Genomic DNA, 23,122 nt, shown 5'->3' on the forward strand with positions numbered 1-23,122 from the left:
AATTTAGTTAAATTGGTGCAACTTTGTGCGTGGATGCTCTAAGATTGGGTTAAACTGGGCTTGTATTGTTTTAAAGCATGTCAGTAAACTCACGGGGTGCGTTCAATCAACAGGACAAGCTTTTAATGTGCAGAAGCTCTTATTCCCAGGGGCTTTGCTCTCATTGAAAGTGGTGTAAGTCTGTGTGCAGACAAGAGCTTGGGGCCAGATTTCCAAAAGCGCTCTGCCCCCCAGTATGCTGAAAATCTGGCCCCAGATATGGGTGCTGAGTCCCTCTGAAAACTTGGGCCCCGGTGACTCCCTTAGGCTTCTGCTCATGTTTAGTTAAAACATACTTTTTTCCAAAGGTAAATTACAAGTTAAGATGAGGCAAGTTATAGGTTTAATGTGTCTGTTGGTGGAGGCAAACCAAAGACTCTCAGTCAGCACTGCTGCTGAATGGCCTGAAAGCCAGGCTGGACCGACAAATTTGTACTTAAAGGTGGTTTGCCCTTCAGCATTTTGCATTCATCAGTGTGAAAGGATTTTGCACCCATGAATGAATTTAGCCTTAAAACCCTGACAGGAGGGAGGGAAGAATGTTAGCCCTATTTCACAAAGCAGGACGCTGGGGCATAGAGAGAGACTAAGGCACAGAAGAGAAAAGAAGGCGCATTTTTGTTATGCATTTGCTAACACAAGGTAAAATCCTGGTGAGGACAATGCAGGCTGGTGCTCTCACACAACAGACCAGGTGGTGACCTTGCAAGATTCCAAGGTTTACTGCAATCAGTTAGTTCACATGAGAGCTGCTCTGCTTTGCCTTCATTCAGATTTTACCCCATCTTACTGTGTTCACTAGTGGGATGCCCTCCTGATGAGAAGGCCAAAGAACCCTTCATGCACAGCCCATGGGGAAGTCAGGAATAGAGCCTGGATGACTCTGTCCTGTCCTGGTCTAACCTCGAATAGCAGACTAGCTGTGGAAGGTTGTGCTGATGCCCAGCATGGAGGGGCTTTGGCAGAGCGGTGTGAGGAACTCAGGGCCAGGACAGCAGGGAGCTGCTGCTGGACCATCCAAAGCCATCACACCACCTTGTTCCAAGACCTTATTTTGCAGGTAGACCCACTGTAATGCAACAGACTAGTCTGGTGTCCCATGTCCATCCAAGATCACTTAAGGCAGTGTTCCCCCCATCTGTCACTGGAGCAATTATCGAATTAGCCAGGAACCTGTCTCTGGCCACTGCCAATATGTAATGCTTCAGAGAGGCTAGAATCTCCCACAATACATCCACTGGATTCCCCATGTCTTTCTCACCTCAGTGAGTTCTGCATTCTCCTGGTGGATGAGAGCTTAGTCCCCTGCATTAAGCCTGTTTGGTTTCACCCCAGTGCCTTTCCTGGAGGTGAATGGCAAATCAGCCAGTTTAGGGGAAGTTCAATGCCCTTTTCGTACTGGAGAGTTCTCCTAACAAGCAGTCAGGTTCAGCCAGTGTTTTAATTATTTATTGCCTTGGCAAAGCAATTTAGCGAGAGGTTGGTGTCTCCTAAACACACTTTAGTAAAGGTGCCATTTGTCGTCAGAGCATTAGTGAACCCAGCTCAGCAAATGTGCTTAAGTGTTTCTTTTAAAGGCTTTTCAGTTTCACTAGCCCATGGCAACAGGCCAGAATGCGTGACAAGGGTGGAGTTGTTTTCAATATTTATTGGTAATACGGTCGCAGAAGCATTAAGTAATAGTCTAAGACAGCCTCTGCCCTAAAGACCTCACGTTCGAGCTAGAGAAGATGTGGGAAGGGACGGCACTGAGAGCAGAATCTGAGGCAGAGCCAAGCCATGCAGGTCTCTTGATTCCCCAGTCCAGTGTGCTATCCACTCGACTGCCCTGCTACCTTGCTGCCAGCCTTTCCTCTGTGTTCTTCCTCATCATCGTCCTTCCAGCCTGGAGGCTGAAATTCTTGTCTCTCACGTCACTGCGGAGGTTCAAACTTCACCCCCAGGCTGCCTTTCCGTGCGCTTTGATTACCTCCACAAGCTCCTCGTGTGGTTTCTAATTCCAGCACATGCCTTCTAGTTTCTCTCGCAGGCCTACAGCACCGCTGCCCCTGCCCAGAAGGTGTCTGGTACCTTCCTGCTGGCTGTTAGGGGTCCACTCACACGCCGCTCCTGCGGCCGGGCTGGACTCCATTCACTCATTGCCTTGCCGGAAGGCGCTGGTCACCATGAGAACAGCTTGGCACTGGGGCTGGTGTGTTTGTGCTGTGTAATGTTGTGTACGTGGAGGGGCTTAGGCCAGGTTAGTCCCAGGGCAATGGAGGTGAGGTAGGTGGACAGAGAGCAAGGCCCTGGGGTGCTCGGGCACTCTTGGACAGCCTATGGGAGGCAGACGGTCTTCTTGTTTGCACTGTGAGAGAGCTGAGGTGACCTGGGGTGGGCTGAGATGGGCAGATATGGAGGGGCACTGTGACCCTCAAGCAGTCGGGAGGTTTATTGGTCAGCTCAGGATAGGAAGGTTGTGCTCTGTAAACCTCAGTTACTTCTCCAGCCCCTCGGTGCCATGAAGGCACCTACCCAGGGGGAAGTGGACCAAGGCCCACCAATTCATGTCTCAGAGAACCAGATGGGAGTCTCTCTCCCACCTCTTGCTGCTCCATCCTAGTCCCTTCCTTGCTTCTGCTCTGCTGCTAGGAAGGAGGATGGCTCTGGGTAAACAATCCCAGCTCCCTGGCAGCCAGTTTTGCCTTGCTGTCCTTTTGAAGGATTTCCTGTAGTGAAAAGCATTCATACGCCTCTGTGGAGGAGCTGCTGGGAGGGGTGCCAGCCCTGCCTGATTGCTTCCTGCCTGTAAACAGGCCTCTTTTTCCAGCAGAAGGTTTTGAGTGGCTTCTTAATTAGATGGGGACAAAAGCAGCCTTCTCAGGCTAATAACATCCTGAATGGTCCAGAGGAACCTGGAAGAGTGTGCTTGGACCACTGTCTTGTTTATTGTTTTAAAAGCAGAAGCTTGCTATCTCCTGTTCTGGCTAAGCACCTTCCTCCTTAAGGGAATTAACTGCTGGGTCGCCATGTGAGAGCTGTTTATCCACAGAGCAGGTGCTCCCCCCATCTTCCCCTTCCCCACTCTAGAGAGAGACTGCAACTACCACTCCTCCAGGAATGAGAGGGCAATTGGCAGGATGAGTGTTCTTGGGATGGTGAGGTCTGTTGGAGAGATGGTCTCATGGTTAAGGACTTGTGACGACTTGGGTCTATTTCTGGCTCTGCCACAGATTCTGTGTGACTTGGGCAAGTCACTTAGTCTCTGTTTCATATCTCCATCCTTCAGATGGGAGCTAATTCTGGTTTGTCTTTCCTAATGACATTATAAGGGCCTGGAGCTCTCTTTGTGTTTGTACAGCACCGAGCACAAGAGAGCCCAGAGCTTGATGGGGAGGGGTTGTGAAAACTATGAGAGAAATAATTTCAAACACTAGGAATGAAATTGAATCCTACTCATGTGACTTCACATAAATCTCTTGGGAACGATTGCATATGGTTGCTGTAGACGTAGCTTGGATCTGAGCCCATAACCTGATGGTAAAGGCCCCTGTCCTAGTACTTGCCTTATGAGGCTAGAGACCCTATCTTTTTATACAGGTAGTCTTAGCTTAGCTCAGCCTTGCAAATTTGAATTGGAAGAGAGATGAAAGGAAAAAGCTGATCGGAGGGCCTGGAGGTCTGTGTGTACTGATGTTGGGATTGGACGATGCCTGTCTTAGAAAACAGTGGGCAAAGCACTTAAACTATCTGGGCAAATTCAGCCCTGGGACAAGAAGGTGGAACTTCCATTGATTTCAAATTGCTGCAGCTGTTTTGAACCCTCCGTGCCTCACTTCACTATTGGCGCGGGCACCCCAAACCGGCAGATGGCGAGGTTTGTTTTGCTGGGGAAAAAAAAACCTGGGACAAGTCTTTGCCTGTGTTTCACTTTGAAGCACGTCTTCCCAGAGTCCATTTTATTGTCAGAGCCGTAGAAAGAGGGTACAGGCAAAACTCAGGTATGTGATGAGTCGGTTCTTTCCCACCTGTAGGCCTGAAACCCAGGTAGAAAGAGCAATTGGGAGGTTCCCTGTTACTCTTGATACCTACTTGTGACCCCATGGCTTGGTTTGGTGCAGGGTCACCTGTGCATACCTATCCCTTTGTGCAGTGCTTCCCCATCTGCATGCTCTGCCAAATCATGTCATGCACTCACTCTAGTGCCTGGCCCACCTAAGGGATGAGAACCTGTTACTGCTGCTAGCTGCGCCTTTAGCCCACGTGCTTGAGGCTTGTGCTTGGCCACTAGAAGCAGTGGCTTCAGTCACTGCTGGCCGCCTGCAGTGGGGGTAGTGGGGAGTGGGGATGAATAATACAAAGCTTCTTGGCGAGCTAAATTTTACAGTGATCACCAAGTGCTTGGAGAGCCTCCCCATTCTTTCTGGAGTGGGTGGAAGCCGATGGCCACCGTGAAATGTAGCCAACTGTAATTTGGGCTTGTGTACACTACCACCCGCCTTTGAAGGTTACTAATGAAGTATGCAGCACTTCATTAAGCAAATTCCCCCCACGGCAAAATTTTGAGGAGTTAAGGGACCTGGAAGTTGCCCTGGCACTTCAAAGTACTGGTGGGTGAGCCACGGCTAGATGCAAGCTGATGCTTCAAAGTTTAAAACTTCAAAGTTGCTGTGTGGGGGGGGGGGGAGGGCGGAATTTGCTTAATGAAGTGCTGCGTATACAGTGCAGTGCTTCGTTAGTAAAGTCCCAACACACTAATTACCATCCTTCCTTTGAAGGAAGGTGGTAATGTAGACACAGCCTTTGTGTTCCAGGCATGCCTGGGGGCCCCAGCTGAGATCAGGGCCCTGTTGTGGCAGGAGTTGCACATAAACCCTTCCTGAGGAGTTTACAGTCTAAACAGCCAAAGGAAGGACGATCACCCTCACTTGACAGACAGGAGACTGAGACGTGCAGAGATTAAGTCCCCTATTCTTAAAGGTATTGAGGCGCCTAATTCTTGATTGCAGTGGGAATGAGGCACCAAAACACCTTTTAAGAGTCAGGTCCACAGTGACTTTTGGGAGTTTGTGGCTGAGTTGGGAATTGAGCCCTGCTCCCTACAGCTCTGGTACCATCCTATTCTAGCCCTAATGCTGTTATAGGCAGATGGGGCCAGATTCTCCACTCAGTTACACCCGCATCAGTGCCGCTGAAGACAGTAGCCTCCACTGGCATAATGCAGAGCAGGCTCTGGCTGTTGGGTTTGGAAAAAGGCCACTCAGTTTCATTGTCCGCCCCACCCTGATGAAGCACCTTTGCTGACCTGTGGATAGCTAGCTTGGAAGGGAGTCGCTCCCAGCCCCGCCTTCATCTCCAGGGACCCCATGTGAGCTCTGTGGCTAGAGTCAGTGTCCTCCTCGGCTTACAGGTCCCTGTGGGGCGTGACAGCTTGTCTGCTCCTGTCCCCTCCACAGCAGCCCCAGCTCGCTGCTTAGCAGGGTGGGCACCATCAGCCCCTGCCAACCCTTCCTCCTCTGGGCAGGACATGTCAATGGATGGGCCCTCTTCACAAGCCCTGGCGTTCTCCCAATTCACAGTGCTCATAGAAAGTAGGCACAGTGGAAATCAATGCACCCGGCTGCCAGTCAGTCTTCCGCTGGGAGCTCAGAGTGGCTTTATGTTGTCATGTTTTCCCCCCCAGCACCCTGCAAGAGTTCCCACACAATGGGAGCATCAGGTGTCAGGGCTGGTATTAATGATCCTTCCACGGATCTCTCCTTAAGAAAGACAGATCCTCTTGTGGCCTGTTCTCCTTATTCTCCCACCTTTGACTTTGCTGACAGCTGCTCTTTGGGGTGCGGTTTTGTTGAAGAGCTAGTGTGCCCATGCACATGCCAGAGAGATCATCCCCTGGAGCTAATTTTAGTATCTCTTCTGGAGATGCTCTGGAGAGCAGGTCTCCAATTTCTGACCCTGGTAGTCTGTAAGAGTTCTCCCTTGGTCACGCCCCTCCTAGGTATCTTGAGGTATAGTGGTCATACCAGCAGCTGCATTCAGTTTAACGGAGAAGCAACACCAGGGCATTGAGGGGGAGACTGTCCACAGAAGCTGTTCAGATCATTCAGTTTAACAGGGTGACCCCCCCTGTGGTTGCATCATCTGCCCTGGAAAAAAGGCAGAAACTCAGGAGCTTTCTGTGCACCATTGCTCCAAGAGTTAATGTGCCATGTTCTTTGGCAAAGTTGTGGTCCTTGGGTTGGGCTGTTAACAAGGAGCTGCTGCATTCTGTTTGGGGGTCTGTAGATTTGGGTTTGAAACCCCAGTGAAAGTCCTGCTAACAAAACATTTGAAACAGTAATTGTAATATTTCCCCATGAATATAACACTTGCTGCAGGGTGGGGAAATGTTTGTGCGAAGATGGACTTGGAGTTGAGACTTGGGTTCTCTTCTGAGCTCTGCTACAAGATGACTTTGCTCAGTTCATACAACTGTCCCGTGCCTCAGTTTCCCCATGTGTACAATGAGGGTGACAACATAACAGTAGGGAGGCTCTGCAGGTAACAATTAATTAATGTTTGTGAGAGGCGATGATATAATGGTGATGAAGGTGGTATAATTACCTAGATTGGGATCCAGTGCTCCCAGGGATTGTAGGGGGCTGCTTATTAATACAAATCAAGGTTGCAAATGCCCCCTGCTCCACAAATCGGCCATAATGCCATCAAAAGCTAAGCCCTGAAATAGAGCTGTTCAGGGTGAGAGGAGAACTTTGCCATGTTGAAATATATATTTTTATTCTGAATCAGAAGCTACTGTCAAAATCCTGACACTTTTGGCAAAGCAGGGGAAGAAATCCCCCAAAGTTTTGAATCGGGGAAAACATTAACATTTTTGATTGACATGGCATAATGAGACGTTTTGAACCAGAAAAAAAAATTCCTTTTGTTTGAAAGTGTCCATGTGCAATGAAGTTTTGCTTGAATTCACCTGAGTCAGGAAATGAAAAAGCTTTGATGAAATGGGGAAATTTTTCCTGTGGGGAAACTTTATGGTCAAAAAAATTTTTTTGGCTAGCTCTGCAGAACTGAATCCTCCAAATGTTCCTGGGTGCCTGGGATTTGCAGCAGAATCAAACAAGCCCTGTGGCTGTATCCTGCTGAAACACAGTGAGACTTAGCTCCTAATCCCCTTAAGTGCCTTACGAGCCAGTTTCCCTGTAAGCTGAGTGCTTGAGCAGCCACCCAGGAATGATTCAGGTGCTGCCCAGCTAATTAGCAGAGTGCCCACAGCTGGCAGCATGTGCATCTGCTGGGGGTGCACATCTGCACATGCATTGGCACATAAAATTTATTCTGCCCCAGAAGGAAAAAATTAGAAGGAACGCTACTTATAACAGACTTTTCTCAGGGTGGCGGAGGGAGACAGCTCATTAATAGCATGGATGGTTTTGGGATACATTAGCTGAGAGATTTCACTCTTTTATTTTCTCTTTTCCCCTTCTCCAGGAGAAGAATTTTATGAGGCTTCCCCTTACGAGCCGCTCACCTCTCGTCCCGCTGCAATGTTCTCAGGTAATAAAAGCGAAACACAACATGTTTTTGCTGTTTTTATATTCTCTTTCTCTCGCTTGTGACTAGACCTGCTACCAAGCTCCAGGGGAATGATAAAACATTAGTTCCCTTTCTCATTCCTCAACCCCTTCCTCTGCAACCTACCTCACACCCCTAAATAGCTCAGATTCCTCCCCCTTCCCTGGTTCCCTTGAACTCCTCATTCTGTGACTAATGTGTTGCAGCCTGGAGCTATGGGTACCTGTGACCTCTGTAGTGCTTCAACAGAATGCTTTGGGTCTGCTTCTCAATTGCCCTGCACCTTGTGCTGTTATGTCCACCAGTGCAAAGTGGGTGAGAAACACATGGGGCAGATTCTCTTCATGCCGCTCACAAGTAAGGCGATGTCTGCGCTTGCGCGTGAGCAGCAAATCTTTTGTCGCTCATGGGCCCTTAAGCGAAAAACAAAATTTTGCCGCAAAATCCCCTTGTAGAGGCTGTGCCCCCACCGCCTTGTTGCTAAAAGCAGTTTGGTATAGATAGGGGCTCATCTGCATACTTGGCTCAATCTAATTCTTGACCTCCCCCCACACCCCTCCACTCTCTGATTTGCTCACCTTGATTATCTTCTTCTGATTTGTCCTCCTTGCTTACTGTTTTTGGTTCTCTGTGCCTTAAATATTGAGTCTGTTCTGGTCTGGCTCTGGTCTGAAGAAGTGGGTCTGTCCCACGAAAGCTCACCTAATAAACTATTTTGCTAGTCTTTAAAGTGCTACTTGGCTGCTTTTTGTTTAGTGTAGATGTGTCTTAAGAGTGGCAGAGCAGAGCAGCTCCAGTCAGTGGATATTTGGATCACACTGGTATGACTGAGGGTGGACCTGAGCCTTCCTGTTCTCATTCAGTAGTGGTCCATCGCGCATTGTGCTCTGGCGATAACACAACGTGCATGGCAGGCTGTTGGGATTAGCGCATGTATCGCTATCAAACTGGTGATTTTTGTGCCAGGTGCAATCTCTGTTACGCTGGTGCCCGTCTGAAGACGCTGCTTGGATTGCTGTGAAGCTGCTTGGAGTTTAAAGCAGAGTCTGGCCCTCGATACCTAGAGCGCTAGACCAACGTGAGTTAACTAGGAGTGCTCTGCTCCAGTGTCCTCTTGGAGGTCAACGCAGTGTGTGGCACAGGGATAACCCTCCATTGGTCGCTGGTGGGTACAGACCAGACTGAGTCTCAGGGGTTTTCACCCTGCTAATTCTCCTGAGCTGGGCGGGGTCCTGCTTGCTACCGTACAATGGCTTTGGTAGCTAACCGTGATGAGTGGGGATTAGGAAATGTGCAGCTCTTGGAGCTCGTTACCTAGAGCTGCTGTGGGAGCTCATAGGGCTGCCTGAGCTGGTGAGACCATGAGACTTGCTAACTGAATTTCCCTTGAGACCTTGCAGAGATGGAAGCTGTGAGCAGCATGGGGTCTCTGGGCGTTGTTCTCTGCCACTGGTTTGTTCTTATTCTTCAGCTTGACACCTCGCCCTCAAGGGCTCCTCCCTGTGCGTCCCTCCAGTCTTCTCCTTTCGGCTGTGCATCCCCCATCTCTCTGCCCTCTCTGCGTTGTCTCCAGGCCTGTGGTTCCCTTTCCCAAGCCCGCGGACCAATGCACGTGTGTGCCTTCTGTGCAGCACCATTTCTCCCTCTGTTTGAGATGAATTGTTTGATTTATGCACCTCCCAGGGCCCCTCTGCTGCAGCTGCTCACTGGGAAGTCGGTAACTGTGGAGGCCTTGCTTGCAGCTTCTCTCCTTTCTCACCTCGCTCCGTTCCCTGTAGAGACCTGGTGCAGTCAGTCGTCAGATCCCTATTGGTGCCTGTGGGAGCCAGGTGCAGAGCTGCTTTTGGTGCCTCTCGTTTCCTGACATGGAACCCTGTTGCCAGAAGCATCCAGCAAAGCTAAATATCCCTTCTCCCGCTGATGTGAACAGGAGCCTCAGAGATACTGAGGAAGTCAGTCCTTGGTTTGTGCCCTGGGGAGAGGACAGCTTGGAGAAATGGCAATGCAATGAATCCAAGGCCCAACTCCCCTGCTGGTGTAAATTGGCAGGCAGGCTTGTTTCAAGGAGAGGCAGGGCCCAGGCCAGCACCCCATGCCACGTGCCCTGCTCTGCCCCCACCCTGACCCCCTCCTCAGCTAGGCTGGCCAGGGATTAGCAGGGGCAGCGGGTGAGCAGCGGATGGTAGCAGCTGCAGGGCGTCGCCTTCCCCTGGCCTCCTTTATGGTGGAGCAGAGCAAGCTGCTGCTCATGCCATGGGGTGAGGCCAGGGAGAGGTGACCCCCCACCCCCGTGGTTGCTTCTGCAGCCGCTTGCCCTGGTGCCTGGGCCCTGCCCTCGGAAATCCCCCACTCCTGTCCACAGGGTGACTGGGGCAGCCACTGTGGAACCCCAAAAGCACAGGGCCTGGGTAGCTGCCCCACCTCTGTTGACAGGGCTCCATTAACTTCAGTGGAGTTGGGTCAGTTTACAGCAGCGTACAGTTTTCCTGGCCTGGCTCTGAGACATGGCCCTAGGAAAGTGACACTGCTACAGGAGTATAGCTTTGGTTCTACAGCCGTTCCTCCTGTAGTGTAAATGCATCCTACGTGAACAGAAGGGTTTTTCCATGGATGTAGGTAAGCCAGCCCCTGAGAGATAACTAGCCATGTCTGTACTGGGAGGTAGGGCGGCTTAACTATGGCGCAAGGGTAGTGAAAAACTTCACTCCCCATCTGCTTGAGCGAAGTAGCTAAGTTTGCAATATTATATGTGGCAGGCTCAGCTGGGTATTTAAGAGTGCAGAGGAGAAATTGGCAAGGCAGAATTGAATCTGGAATGAACCAACTTCTCATTTGCCATGTCATGACGGGCAGCGAGAGGCAAAGACTCTGCCTTGGAGGGGATTTTTTACAAAGTTGTTGTGCTTTGGTGTTTCCCTTCCCCCCACACCCTTTGGACTCAGCTGCCTCTAAACATTGGATAATAAGGAATAGATGAAGCAGGCTGGAGATCTCATAATTTGCTCATTTGTCTGGTAGACACACGAGACATGTTCTCTCGCCCAGCGGAGTGTCATGTCCATTAAGCAAAGATTTTTCCCAGAGAAGGATAATCAGGCACAGCTCTCCCCTCCCTCTTGGGCATGGGGGGAAGCTGAGGCCTTGCCACTACTCCAATCCTTTGGGCAGAGGGCAGTGTTGTCTCTAAACTGAGCATTTGGGCAGCCACCCAGGAGAGATTCAGGTGCTGCCCATCTGATTAGCAGAGCACCCACAACCAGCAGCCTGTGTTTCTACAGTTGGTGCTCATGCCATGGTGCACATAACAAAATTCATTGCACCCATGGATGGAAAAAAATTAGAGGAAACCCTGGTACGGCAGGGTCAGTGGTGAGGGTAACTCAAACGGGAGCGAGTGACTGGGTAATGGGGCATCGGGGCTGGAGTTCCAGGAGGCTGTTTGACCAGGAACCAGCCTTGTGGGGAAGGGGACAAATGGCTATTGTCTTATCTGTATTTATGTCAGTCTGGAAGCACTGATATCTGAGAGTCCCGAGGTAGGGGCTGGTCCAGCTCAGATGCTCAAAGCAAGAGGTCTGGAGAGAAAGCAGAGCTGATGTGTGGTTGGTTTGGGTTTATTTTCCCTGTGGGATCTGGATTTCCAAGTCTCCCAAATGGACATGGGAGGACCTCGTAGTGGTAGGGTTTGAAGAAGGGTACCAGGATGGAGAAGTAGAAAGGCTTAAGTGTTATCCTGGGAGAAAGGATGACTTCTCCCAGGGCCAGCTTGTGCCTGCCGGTAAGTCCTTTCCTTGGCAAGGCCAGAAGACCCCTTGTGGAGTTAGTGCTCACCTGGCCAAGGGTTGCACTATTGTAGAGTAAGAATGAGGAACATCCATGTGCTAGTCCTAGGGCAAAATGATGACAGAACAGGTTAAAGAACACTAGCAGGTGTATCTAGTGGAGTCCCACAGGTCAGTCCTAGGACCGAGACAAGCCAATATTTCCGTTCATGATGTGGACCATGGAGTAGAGTATAAGTGTACGAAATTGGTAGATAACAGCAGGCTGGGAGGAGTTGCTAGCTCTGTGGAGGACAGAATTACAATTCTAAAGGTCCTTGACAAATTGAGACATGAGTCTGAAATTAACATGGTGAAGTTCAGTAAAGACAAGTGCAAAGTACTACACTCGGGAAGACAAAAATCAAAGGCACAGCTACACAATGGGGAAAAACTGGCTAGGCGGCTGTGCTCTTGCCTGGGGTGTGGAGGTTGTAGTAGGTCACAAACTGGAGCTGAGTCAACAATGTGCTGCAGTTGTGAGAGAGTCTGACTTTCTGTGGTATATTAACAGAAGTGTCCTGTACGTGAGACATGGGAGGTAATTGTCCAGTTCTGGGTGCCATCCTTTAAGAAAGTTGTGGGCAAACTGGAGAGAGTTAGGTGTCCAGTTAAAAAGTGTGGAAAGTTGGGACAGAGGATGGGGGTGGGGAATAGGTGCGTATGTCAGAAAAAGCACCAAATATCAGGGCATCTGGTCACCCTAGAGAGAGTCCAGAGGAGAGCAACAAAAATGATAAAAGGTCTAGGAAACCTGACCAGTGCAGAAAGTTAGAAAAAATTGGACATTTTTAGTCTTAAGAAAAGAAGGCTAAGGAGGGACCTGATAAGCCTTCACATAACGTACGGGTTGTTTTAAAGGGGACCATGATTGATTGTTCTCCAGGTTCCTGAAGGAAGGACCAGAAGTAATTGGCTTAATCTGCAGGAAGGGAGATTTAGGTTAGATATTAGGAAAAGCTTTGTAAATGTAATGATAGTTAAACCCCGGAGAAATCTTTGAAGGGATATTTTGAAATCACCATCACTGGAGGCTTTTGAGAAGAGGTTGGGTCCATACCTGTCCTTGTTTCCTTGGTCTTGCTACAGCACAGGGGTTGGACTTGATGGCTTCTAGAGGTCCTAGATTTCTATGGGAAGAAATCTGAATAGAGGAGCTGGTTGGGAATCTTCTATTGGTGACTTTTCCCAGTGGAAAATCAAGCTTCTGCAATTTGAAAATTTCGATAGGTAATAATTCATTTCAGAAATGAAATATTTGTGGGTTAGTTTGACCCAGATCAGAAAAGTGTATGGAACTGATCCAAAATGTTTCATTCTGAATCAATTTCAAAAACCCCAGTAAGCTGCCTTTTTACAGTTCATTACCTTAAGGGTGGGTGCTGTAGTTTGGATCCCTATTGTTTCCCCTGAACAGGGCTCCCTGGAGGACTGTATCTCATGCAAAGCAAAGAGACTCCTTCAGGATTGTCACAAAAATGTCAAAATGAAAGGTGTCTGTATTTTCAGGTTTTCTGAATTTCTATTCCATTTTTTTTTTTTTTAAATTCCAACTTCACATCCCGTTTCAGAGTGAAAGCAAATGCCGATAGGTCGGAATTGTCCATGGAATGGACATTTGTTTTTGATCAGCACCAAGGCAGATCAGCTCTAGGCTCTGATGACAAACATCTGTATTCAGCTGGGTCTATCTTAGCTCTAGGGAGAGCTCTTAGCCCTTACAGTGAGGGGAAAATGGACAAGATGGACAGGCATGCAAGTTAATTTTGGTTCCCAGTAGAAGAGCTGGTGTTGTATTTTGAACAGACTCTGATTGTAGCTGCTATTGTGAGGAGAGAACTTCAAATCTATCATGACTCCTGGGCAATGTTGCCACTAATTTTTTCCATCAATGTGAGGAATAAATTTTGTTATGCATGCCAAGGCATGCACGGATATACAGTGCCAGGAGAAACCTACGCTGCTGGCTGTGGATGATGTGGGCACTCTGCTAATCAGCTGTGTGGCACCTGAGTCACACCTGGGCCGCTTCCCCAGTGCTCCACTTACAGGGAAGACTGTTCCAGGGCTTAGGTGTGCCTAGATCTGTGTCAGTAACTAATTTTTCAGTTTGTGGCTCTCCTGTAAATGAGGGTGGAAAACAATTTTGGTCTGAAAAAAATGTTTAAAAGCATTTGGATGACTCTAAAAGTTGAAGAAACAATTTATTTTTGGTTGAACAAAATATTCATTTTTGAGCCTTTTAAACAAATTATTACTATACAGTTGAAGTAAATTTGGAAATGAAGAAATGTTTCAAATCAAGTTTCACTTGGGGGGGGCTTTTTTCAGTTCACTTATTGATTTATTTTACTGAAATGATAGCATGAATTTGATGTGAACTCGTGGAGCATTTTTGTGTGCCTTAATTTGCATTTTTTGTTAGTGGGGAAAAAAAAGATTTAGTTGGAAAATTTCTCCCAGCTTTAGTCGTAACCCCCTGAACACAAAGAGCTGCTGTGTCACTGCAGACCTGGAGTTAAGGTTCTCTGGGTGCTATAACTCTGCATTTTCAATCCTTAGTAGTCTCAAGGCTGAATTTCCTTAATATTTAATATTTGTTTTTTGGATAATCACAACATTCTGGCAATGATTTCTGCTCTTAAGGTACTGGTTCAGTCCATCATAATGGAGGGTTTGTGTCTTGAAAAATAGGTTTGAATTTGCTGTTTGTTTCAGGCTTAGAGGTTTGATCCTCAAATTCAAGCAGTAACCACTGGGTCCTGGGTTTGCCTTCTATAGATAACCCAAACAAGGAGGCTTATATAGTTTATTTTTGGGGGGTGTTCTGCTTACATCAGCTTAAGGGGGCCTGACTTTTTGGACAAGGTTGAGTGCCCCCACTTGGAAAATCTTTAAACCTTTTAAAGACGTCTCTTAGTTTGGGGACCCACAAATTTCTAGTCACCCATTAACCCTGGCAACTGAATCAACAATCTCAGGCTGGCTGTGCATCTCCAGCTTCCCTCTGTGTCTAGTTCTCTTTCCTTTAGTGTCACACTGCAGAGAATTCTTTGGAACTTCATCTCACTGTGTTTGGAACTCATTGCCATCAGTTTCTATGGACTTCTCCCTCTTCTTAGGTCCCCTACACATCCAGCCAGCTAAAATGTGGACTTGCAATGCCTTGTCTTATTGTCACCCATTCTTCTTTTCACCCTGGAGTCGAATGTCAAGCCCGTATAGTTTGCCTTGTGCATGACACGAGAAGAGCCCTTCTCGCCCACAGCCATGTCACTATGGCTACAGTGTTCGGCTGTGGTAATAGACAAGGCAGGAGGGGAGTGAAAGGGCCAGAATCTTATTGCTCTCTAGAGATGATTACATGGCTCATTGCTCTGTCTGCAAGGTTAGGGGTTCTTTAAGAGCACACTCCTGGAATGGAGAAGGCTAATAGAAAAATGTCCCTTCAGACTCTTCCAAATAAACCCAGTTAAAGGCACAAATGGTGGCTTGTGTCAGCAGCAAAGTGACATATTGCTCTGCTCTGGTGAGAGGTTAACTGCAGCGAAGTAGCTCAGGTCCCTATATCGGTTACATGATGTGCTGGCCAGCTGACTGCTCCTGCCTTACAGGCTCATGTTCCACAGCCAGAGCTACACCTCAAGGCACGGGTGAAGGGAAGGAGAGCCCAGGGCACAGGCCACTAACATTAGACTCTAGACTCTGCTGACAGCTGGGCGGATACGATCAAGCGATTGGCTACTTGGGGCGCTGGTTATGGACCACAGAACCTTATACCCAGTGGTCACAGGGTTGTGAGAGGTCAAGCTGTTGTCCCGCAGCTCAGGGGCCTGTGTAAAAGGAGTGTGCCAGTTCTCAGTTTTGTCTGCCTCACAAAACATCAGCATCATCTGGGTGGGTTAGGGGCAGACTCAGCAGACAGGCCACAGATGGAGATGATCCCAGAGCTCCTCTCAGTGCTCTTTTTTGGATTAGCTGCTAGGTTAATTGTTTTCCCTGAACTCGTGCCCAGTCAGGATCGAGACCCTGTTTTGCTAGGCTCACCGGATCCTGGCCCTGAAGAGCTCCCGATCTAGCTGAAAGGTGACTCAAAGGGAGGATTTAAGAAGGAAATTCCCCAGGACTACTGATGTGGAGCCATCCCAGGCTGAGGAAGCTATCCCGCTATGTAGGACTGCTGTCACCCCACTGGGGGTGGAGGAGATGCCTCTGTCACAGGGAGGACACTGGCAGCTGGCTTCTTCCGGCCAGGTGAGATGAGGACTCAGCCCCTAAGGCAGAGGAGCAGAAGCCATGAACTCCCAAGTGTGGGAGGTCTGCAGTTACCACTGGAGTGCAGGAGCATAATGGTAGTGGTGGTTGGAGACTCTTTGTGGAGGGAGATGGCGGCACCCCGGGCAGTATACTACCTGCCAGGGGCCCGTGTCTGAGACACTACGGAGCGGGTGTTGGGGATCATCTCCTACTTATCCATGTGGGCACTAATGATACTGTGAAATATGACCTTCGGGGGATCAGAAGTGACTACAGGGTTCTAGGGATGTGGGTGAGGGAATCTGAAGTGCAGGTGGTGTTCTCTTTTTGATCCTTCTGAACGCAAGGGTGGGGGTCCGGGCAGAGACAGGCGCATCCTGGAGATGAATGCCAGGCTGCAGAGATGGTGTCATCAAGCGGGTTTTGGCTCCCTTGACTATGGGATATTGTTCCAGGAAGAAGGGCCACGAAGCAGAGATGGGGTGGGGATCCACCTCTCAAGGAAGGACAAGAGCATGTTTGGATACAGACTGGCTAAGGTAATGATGAGGGCTTTAAGCTAGGTTCAATGGGGGTAGGTGACCAAAGCTCACAGGTAGGTCAGCACCCTGGAAACCTGGGAGAGGGGTCAGAAATTAGGGGAACCTGGGCTGTCATAGCAGGACTAATGGAAAGAGTACTGAACTTGAGGGGTGGGGAAGCAAATAAATATCTTAGATGTGTGACTATAAATGCATGGGGAATGAACTTGTAATGTTAGTAACTAAATACAACTGTGACACAGGTGGCATTACAGAGACTTGGTGGGATAAAACATATGACTGCAATATAGGTATAGACAGGTACTGTCGCTCAGGAGGGCAGGGAGGGAAAAAAGGGAACAGGTTTTGCCTTTTGTATTACACGTGTATAAACTGGGACTGAGGTTGAGATGGGAATAGAAGACAGACTTGTTGAAGGCCTCTGCGTAAAGATGAAAAATAAGGGTGACGTCATGGTAGGTGTCTGAGCTACAGACCACCAAACCAGGTAGAAGTGGTAGGTGAGGCTTTTTTAAATAACAGAATCATCCAAAGCACAGGACTTGGTGGTAATGGGGGACTTCAACTATTCGGACATCTCTTGGGAAAACTACACAGCAGGGCGCAGATTATCCAACAAGTTCTTGGGATGCATTGGAGACAATGTTTTCTTTCAGAAGGTGGAGAAAGCAACTGGAGGGGTGGCTGTTCTAGATTTGATTTGAACAAATAGGGAGTAGGTGGTTGAGAATTTGAAAGTGGAAGTGAAAGTGACGAGAAATGACAGAGTGGGTGAAATGATAGAGGTCACAATTTGAAGGAACAGCAAAATAAGGATGATGGATTTCAGGAAGGCAGACTTCAGCACACTCAGAGTGGTGATAGGTAAGATCCCACGAGCAGCAAGCCTAAGAAGAGAAACAGAAGACAGCTGGCTTTTTTTTTTCTTTTTGTTCAGAGGCGTTAATAATGGTGCAAGAGCAAACTATTCCGCTGTGTGGGGCAAATGGAAGTATGAGAAGAGACCTCTCTGCTTAACAAGGAGGTCTTGAATATTCTAAAAATCAAAACAAGAATGCTACACAAAGTGGAAACTAGTTTGCATGACAAAGGATGAATATAAATAAATAACATAAGTGTGTAAGGGCAGAATTAGAAAGGCCAAGGCACAGAAGGAAAGAAAACTCGCACGAGTCATAAGGGTGTCGAGAAAACATTCTACAAACACATTAGAAGGAAGAGGAGGACCGAGGACGGGGCCGACCCGTTACTCACTGAAGAGGGGACAACCACAACAGAAAATGTGGAAATGGCGGAGCCGCTTAATGGCTTCTTTGTTTTAGTCTCCACTGAGGAGGTTGGTGATGACTGGAAACCTAACATAGTGATGCTGCTGAAAATGGGGTAAAATCAGAATCTGAAATGGGGAAAGAACAAGTTGAAAAATGCTTAGATGTCTTCAAGTCACAAGGACCTGTCAAACCCATAACAAGGTTTAGCCCAGCCTGGAATAGTGTTCTACTGCCTGGTGCTATGTCTGCAGTGAAGGGAATGCTCTGAGCTCAGGCTGCGTGTTTGTGGTGAACATTCATTTCTTTCCAGTGCTAGCAGTGCCTGGCTCTTGGAAAAAGGTGTGAATAATGCCACATCTGTCCCTGGAGCTGAAGGCAGCCCTGGGGAGAGCAGACATGGCTTCCAATGGCATTAATGGAAGTTGGCAGCAACTCATGCCAGACTCAGACTCACACCCAGTATTTTGCCTCTGAATTCTCCTGGGCCCAGCTGTCTTGCAGACTCTGTAAAGCCTCTTTGTACAGGGGCTGATGGGGAAGGAGATGGATCTGGTGTGATGCTAAGCAACTAACCCCAGTTCTAGAGACCCTGAAGCAGGCTTGAGCTCATACAGCCCTGATTTGCACACACTGGCCAGCACATGCAGCAGTTGCAAGTAACTTCCCCTGTCCTGCTCTGGAAGTATCTGCTCCTTCTCCTGCCCCTGGAAGGCCTGGGGTCTGTCTTTCCTGTTGTGAGGGTTGGGTTAGGCTGAGGTTGGGGCTGGAGGTGCCACTGTCCCAGAAGCCCCAGCGTTACAGATCCCATTGCCCTCCTGCCTCATGAAATGTAAATGCTTGAACCTAATTAATGAACTCCTCAGAAGCAGTGCTTTTCTATTAAAATGCATCCAGGTTCCCACAGGTCTCGGGCAGGAAGGAAGCAGATGCTCACATGGATTATACAATAAGCTTGCAATGCACATTGATCCCACGTGCATGCCGGCACAGCCGAATGCCTCACGCTCCGCTGTTAATGGTTCTGAGGGCCTTGAGGAGGATTGGATGGACTGAGCGTGATCCAGCTTCTCTAGCACTGGATTCCTTCTGGTCTAAGCCAGATCCCAGGTCAAATGCTCAGAGTGTGGGACAAGGTATAGACTAGCTCTGGAGCTGGAGAGAGAGGCTTCAGGGGTCTGTCACCTTAACTGCTGCCCCCAGGCATGCCTGGTTGCTTGTCAGCCGTCTGTGGCAGGGAAGGGGGAGTTGCAGGGTAGAATGTATGTCCCTTAGGAAGACAGGAAGCTGAGCAAATGCTGTGTTCTGTATTGTATTTTTCAGGGTATGTTTTTAATGCGTATGCTGTGTGAGTACTTGGTGAGCACCAGTCCCAGCTGAGAGTGCTTCCCACACGGCTGCTGAGGAATGGGGTGGGATCAATAGCTGGCTATGCACACGTTCGGATTTTAGCTACTTCAGTACGTGCTTATTGAAATAGCACGTTCGGTGTGGCGCAGTGCATCTGAGCTGGCTCTGTGTGCGATCACAGCTACACCAGTCCTGGCCTTTCCCAGCAGGAGGCACTCTAGGGGATGGTGCAGAAGCCCTGGTTCTCCCAGCAGGGAGAAAGTTGTCAGAAGGTTGGAAAGGCTGTATTCCCATGGGAGACTTGGATGTCTGTGTAGGTGGCTTCCCGCTCCATTCTCTGACTCTCTTAGCAGCTGCTTGGGTAGGCAGCAGCTCAGGAGGGCTGGCTGCAGAGGAGCTCTGGGTGGGGCCTGTGAGCACTGATGGACCCAAGCAGGCAGTGGGGGGAAGAAAACAAAGCCAAGGTTTCCACGTAGGTAGCTGTTTACCATTTGCTAATTGTCAGGACTCTGCAAATATTTCTGTTAGGAAACCCTCCTGGATTCTGCCATCTGTCTCTGCCAGAAGAAACCAGGGAATGGTGGACGAATCCAGGAGACCCTTTGGTTTGTGGGGGAGGAGAAATTAGTGATGCCGTCAGGTGACTTTGAAGTAGCACCTGGCTCTACTAGGGTGATTCATCATGTTGACAAAAAATTCAGCCCTTATTCCTTCTCCAGGGCACCCGTGTGCTTTTTGGTTCCGTTTTGCTGATTGCTGGGATTCAAGCAGCCGATGCTGCAAATCTAGCTATGCCCTTGGCAGGCTGGCATTTCTGCTTCTCTGGCACCTCTGCCCTGAACAGCTCTCCTTGCTGGCCCTGCCTGGCTGTCCAGGGTCCTGCTGGGTCTCCAGCTCCACCCTGTCTGCCTCAGCAGGGCTGAGGCTAGTTCAAATGCCTAATGCAGGCAGAAAACAGGCTAGTGCTGCTGTGTTTGCTTCCCTACCCAGCCTCTCTTATGCCAGGGCAGGGCATCTCCACTGTCAATGGGGCAGAGGTCAGGTGGCCCCCTGGGGGAACCAGAAGGGAAGGTGTCAGCTGGCTGAGACCCTTCATGTCATAGGAGGTGATTCAGTTTTAGAGCTGGGTGAATAATTAATCTCTATTCATTTCAATAATGGACTAGAAAAACTATTTGCAAATTCGTGGCATAAATCACGCACTGAATATTATTTGAGTGCTGATTTCTCCCCTCTCTCCCCCAACTGCTTCTTGCCTGGCATGGGCTGATCCCTTCCGTGCATGCCTCTGGTCAAGCAGACCTTAGGGAAGTCCATGGTAAATACAGCCCCAGTTCCTGCTGTGGCTAGACCCACTGATATGATGGGGGCTGTGAGTGTCCCTCCTAATAGGAGATGGTAATCAAATTGCAGGGGTGAATATGCCATGCTGGATGGTGTGTGTGTGTGCGCGCGCACACGCGCGTGCAAAGGATGTGGACGCAACTGCCCCTCTCCCGCTGTCCAGTTTCTCTTCCTGCTGCACTGTGCCGGCATAGCCTGCAGAGCATGATGGGGGACCCCAAACACCCTGTGAGCTGTAGTTCCTTGGCCAGGTTGCTGACTACAGAGCTGGCCCTGGAGCAGGGAAGGGACTGCATTATCCAGCATGTCTTTGGCTGCTAGCAACAGGGAAGGGAAGGAGAAAAGAGAATATTGTTCTTCACTTACAATATTACAGCAAGATCCCAGAAGATACTGTCTATAAAACCTTTATTACGCTATACATTTTAGTGTTGTATAGCAAAATGGTTTCACCAATCACTGTTTCCACTCAAATTTTCCATTACGGCCCTTATGCACACTTATTGCATGACTATTTTGAACTCTTTTATGTTTAAAAAAAATTGTGGTCCACATTTACAAAAAGCATGACCCTCCGCCTTGAGATTCCTGCAATGCAGGGGGGGCTGCATTATCTCAGCTGGGTGGCAGAGCCCATGTTTTCTGACTCAGATGCCTGAGAGTGCCTGACTGCAGGACACTGAACACCTGTGACTCTCCCTGAAGTCAGGCAGGGAGTGGAAGTTGCTTGGGGTCTGAAGGCTGTTCCGTGGCTGACTGCTGTGTTCAGCGAGTGGCTGGGTTAGGTTCTGGCAAGGCTGGTCCCGGTCATACTGTGTATAGTGCAGTGTGTACCTGGATGCTGTGCGATTCTGTCACCCCTCTTGTGGGAGATGCCGTGTTCTGGCTCCTCTGGTTACATATGCCTTTCTCTTCCCGCCTCGTAGCAGGGAATGCTCACAGCATCCACCACCCTACCAGTCTTCTGAGTAACACTCATCCACTCTTCCTCTCTCTGCTTGGACAGGACCCGACCCTGCCACCAACTCCAAAGGTAACCACTGCCTGGATGCAGCCAAAGCGTGTAACTTGAATGACAACTGCAAGAGGCTGCGCTCAGCCTACATCTCCACCTGCAACAAGGCGATCTCAACCACTGAGCACTGCAACCGCCGCAAGTGCCACAAGGCCCTACGCCAGTTCTTCGACCGGGTGACCAGCGATTACACCTACCGGTTGCTCTTCTGCTCCTGCAAGGACCAGGCCTGTGCTGAGCGCCGCCGGCAGACCATAGTCCCTAGCTGCTCCTACGAGGACAAGGAGAAGCCCAACTGCCTGGACCTGCGGAACATGTGCCGGACAGACCATCTCTGTCGGTAAGAACTGTCCTTCTCCTTTCCCCTGCCAGGCGCACGTGCAGGCGCACGTTCTTGTCTTTTCACATCTGCCTGGCGTGATGGGGAGACTAGCACAGGGGTGCCCCACAGACCCTAATGGGGCATTCCAGGCAGATCAGTTGGGGTCCAAAGGCCTGAGGGCAAATCCTTTTGCTTCTTCCTGGTTGGTCTCCTGATAAGCCTGCATCCTTCCTGGTCCTTCCATGCAGCCAGGACATTAGAGGCAAGGAAAAGAGAAGCCTCTTCCATGTCCAGCTCTTTCCATCCCACCTGCCTGAGCCAGGGTGAGGACTGGGCAGAGAGTGTTGGGCTGGAATGGGGAGGGGGCCACAGAACAATCACAGTGGTATGTAATTGTATAGTAGTTGCACTGCCTCCTCTGGCTCCCTTGGAGTGCTGGTTTGCATGGCTGGTCAGTGTCCACATTTGCAGGGATCTTTTCTAAACTATGTTTGGAAGAACTGGTTAGATGGCTGGGTTTATCCTGGTACAGGTTGAACCTCTCTAATCCAGCACCCACGAGACCTGACTGGTGCTGGATGAGAGAATTTGCCAGACCACAGGAGGTCAGTATTGTCTAGCATCATTACCAACACTCCCACTGCTTATTGGGCTCTTAGAAGACATTTGGGGGGTAAATTACAACTGAATAACAGCACAGAACACTGAGAGCCAGGACTGGTGGCTGCAAACAAACTTTATGGGACCATGAGAATCTTGGCCCCACCCATGATAAGTGGTCATCTGGCTAACTACTATCATGCTGGATTACAGATGTTGCTGGACGAGGGAGTTCTGAATTAGAGAGGTTCAACCTTCCCTGGTTGTTTGGCAGCTCTCTGGCTCCATGTTGCTTGTGGCTGGTTGGGTCTCTTCTAGGTTTTTAAATGCCTGGGCCTTAGACCAAGGCAGTGCGACTTCAGAATGTCAGTGGATCAGTAGCGCCTGCTTCCCACCCTGAGAGGCTGGGCCAGTTGTTTGTGGTGTGCTTGTTAAGACATGGGGCTTTCGTGTGTCACAGGAGACTCCTTGCTGTGTAATCCATCCGGTGTGATTTTCCTTTGCTGGTGTTATCTCACTTGGAAGGAGTCTGTGATTTAGGAGATAAACTCAGGTCTTCCCTGTTCTCTCCCCTGGCTGCTGGGTGAGTGAGTGGGGTTATAAACAATCCCCAGTGGCTGCAGCATTTCCACGGACTGCTGTCTGGGGCACTCTGTGCCAAGGTATAACTGCCCTGGTAAGCTGGCTGGCTGCCCATAGTGCCTGCGGGTTCCAATATACCTTGGTAGGATACTAGAAGAACCTAGACTGGGTTGTGTAGTCCAGGCTCCATGTGCTCTGCAGTGCTGGAGGGGAGCTTTAGTATTTACCCGGGGACTTACATGGTTAGAGGCAGTGTTCCCAATGATTTTTTCCTTCCCTGTGCAGAATAAATGTTGCGACGAAAGAAACAAAAATATATGCGGAGTACAGTACTTTATTTACTAACAGCGGTACGGTATCGTACACTGTAAATGGACACTGTCTTTGCTGTATTTCTTTCTATTGACTTTCACTCTACTATACTCACGTAA

The 23,122-nt window shown here is 49.2% G+C and overlaps 1 protein-coding gene across 1 annotated transcript in view; it reads left to right on the plus strand.

Annotated features, from left to right (window-relative positions):
* The window catches only part of GFRA2 (GDNF family receptor alpha 2), a 104,875-nt gene that overhangs the window by 19,689 nt on the left and 62,064 nt on the right, over positions 1-23,122 (plus strand). The window contains exons 3-4 of the mRNA XM_074981696.1: positions 7,507-7,572; positions 21,179-21,527. Of these exons, the coding sequence (XP_074837797.1) occupies positions 7,507-7,572; positions 21,179-21,527 (415 nt within the window). The remainder of the gene's footprint in view (positions 1-7,506; positions 7,573-21,178; positions 21,528-23,122) is intronic.

This window comes from Carettochelys insculpta, chromosome 31, assembly GCF_033958435.1.
Source record: "Carettochelys insculpta isolate YL-2023 chromosome 31, ASM3395843v1, whole genome shotgun sequence".
Classification (NCBI taxonomy): Eukaryota; Metazoa; Chordata; order Testudines; family Carettochelyidae; genus Carettochelys; species Carettochelys insculpta.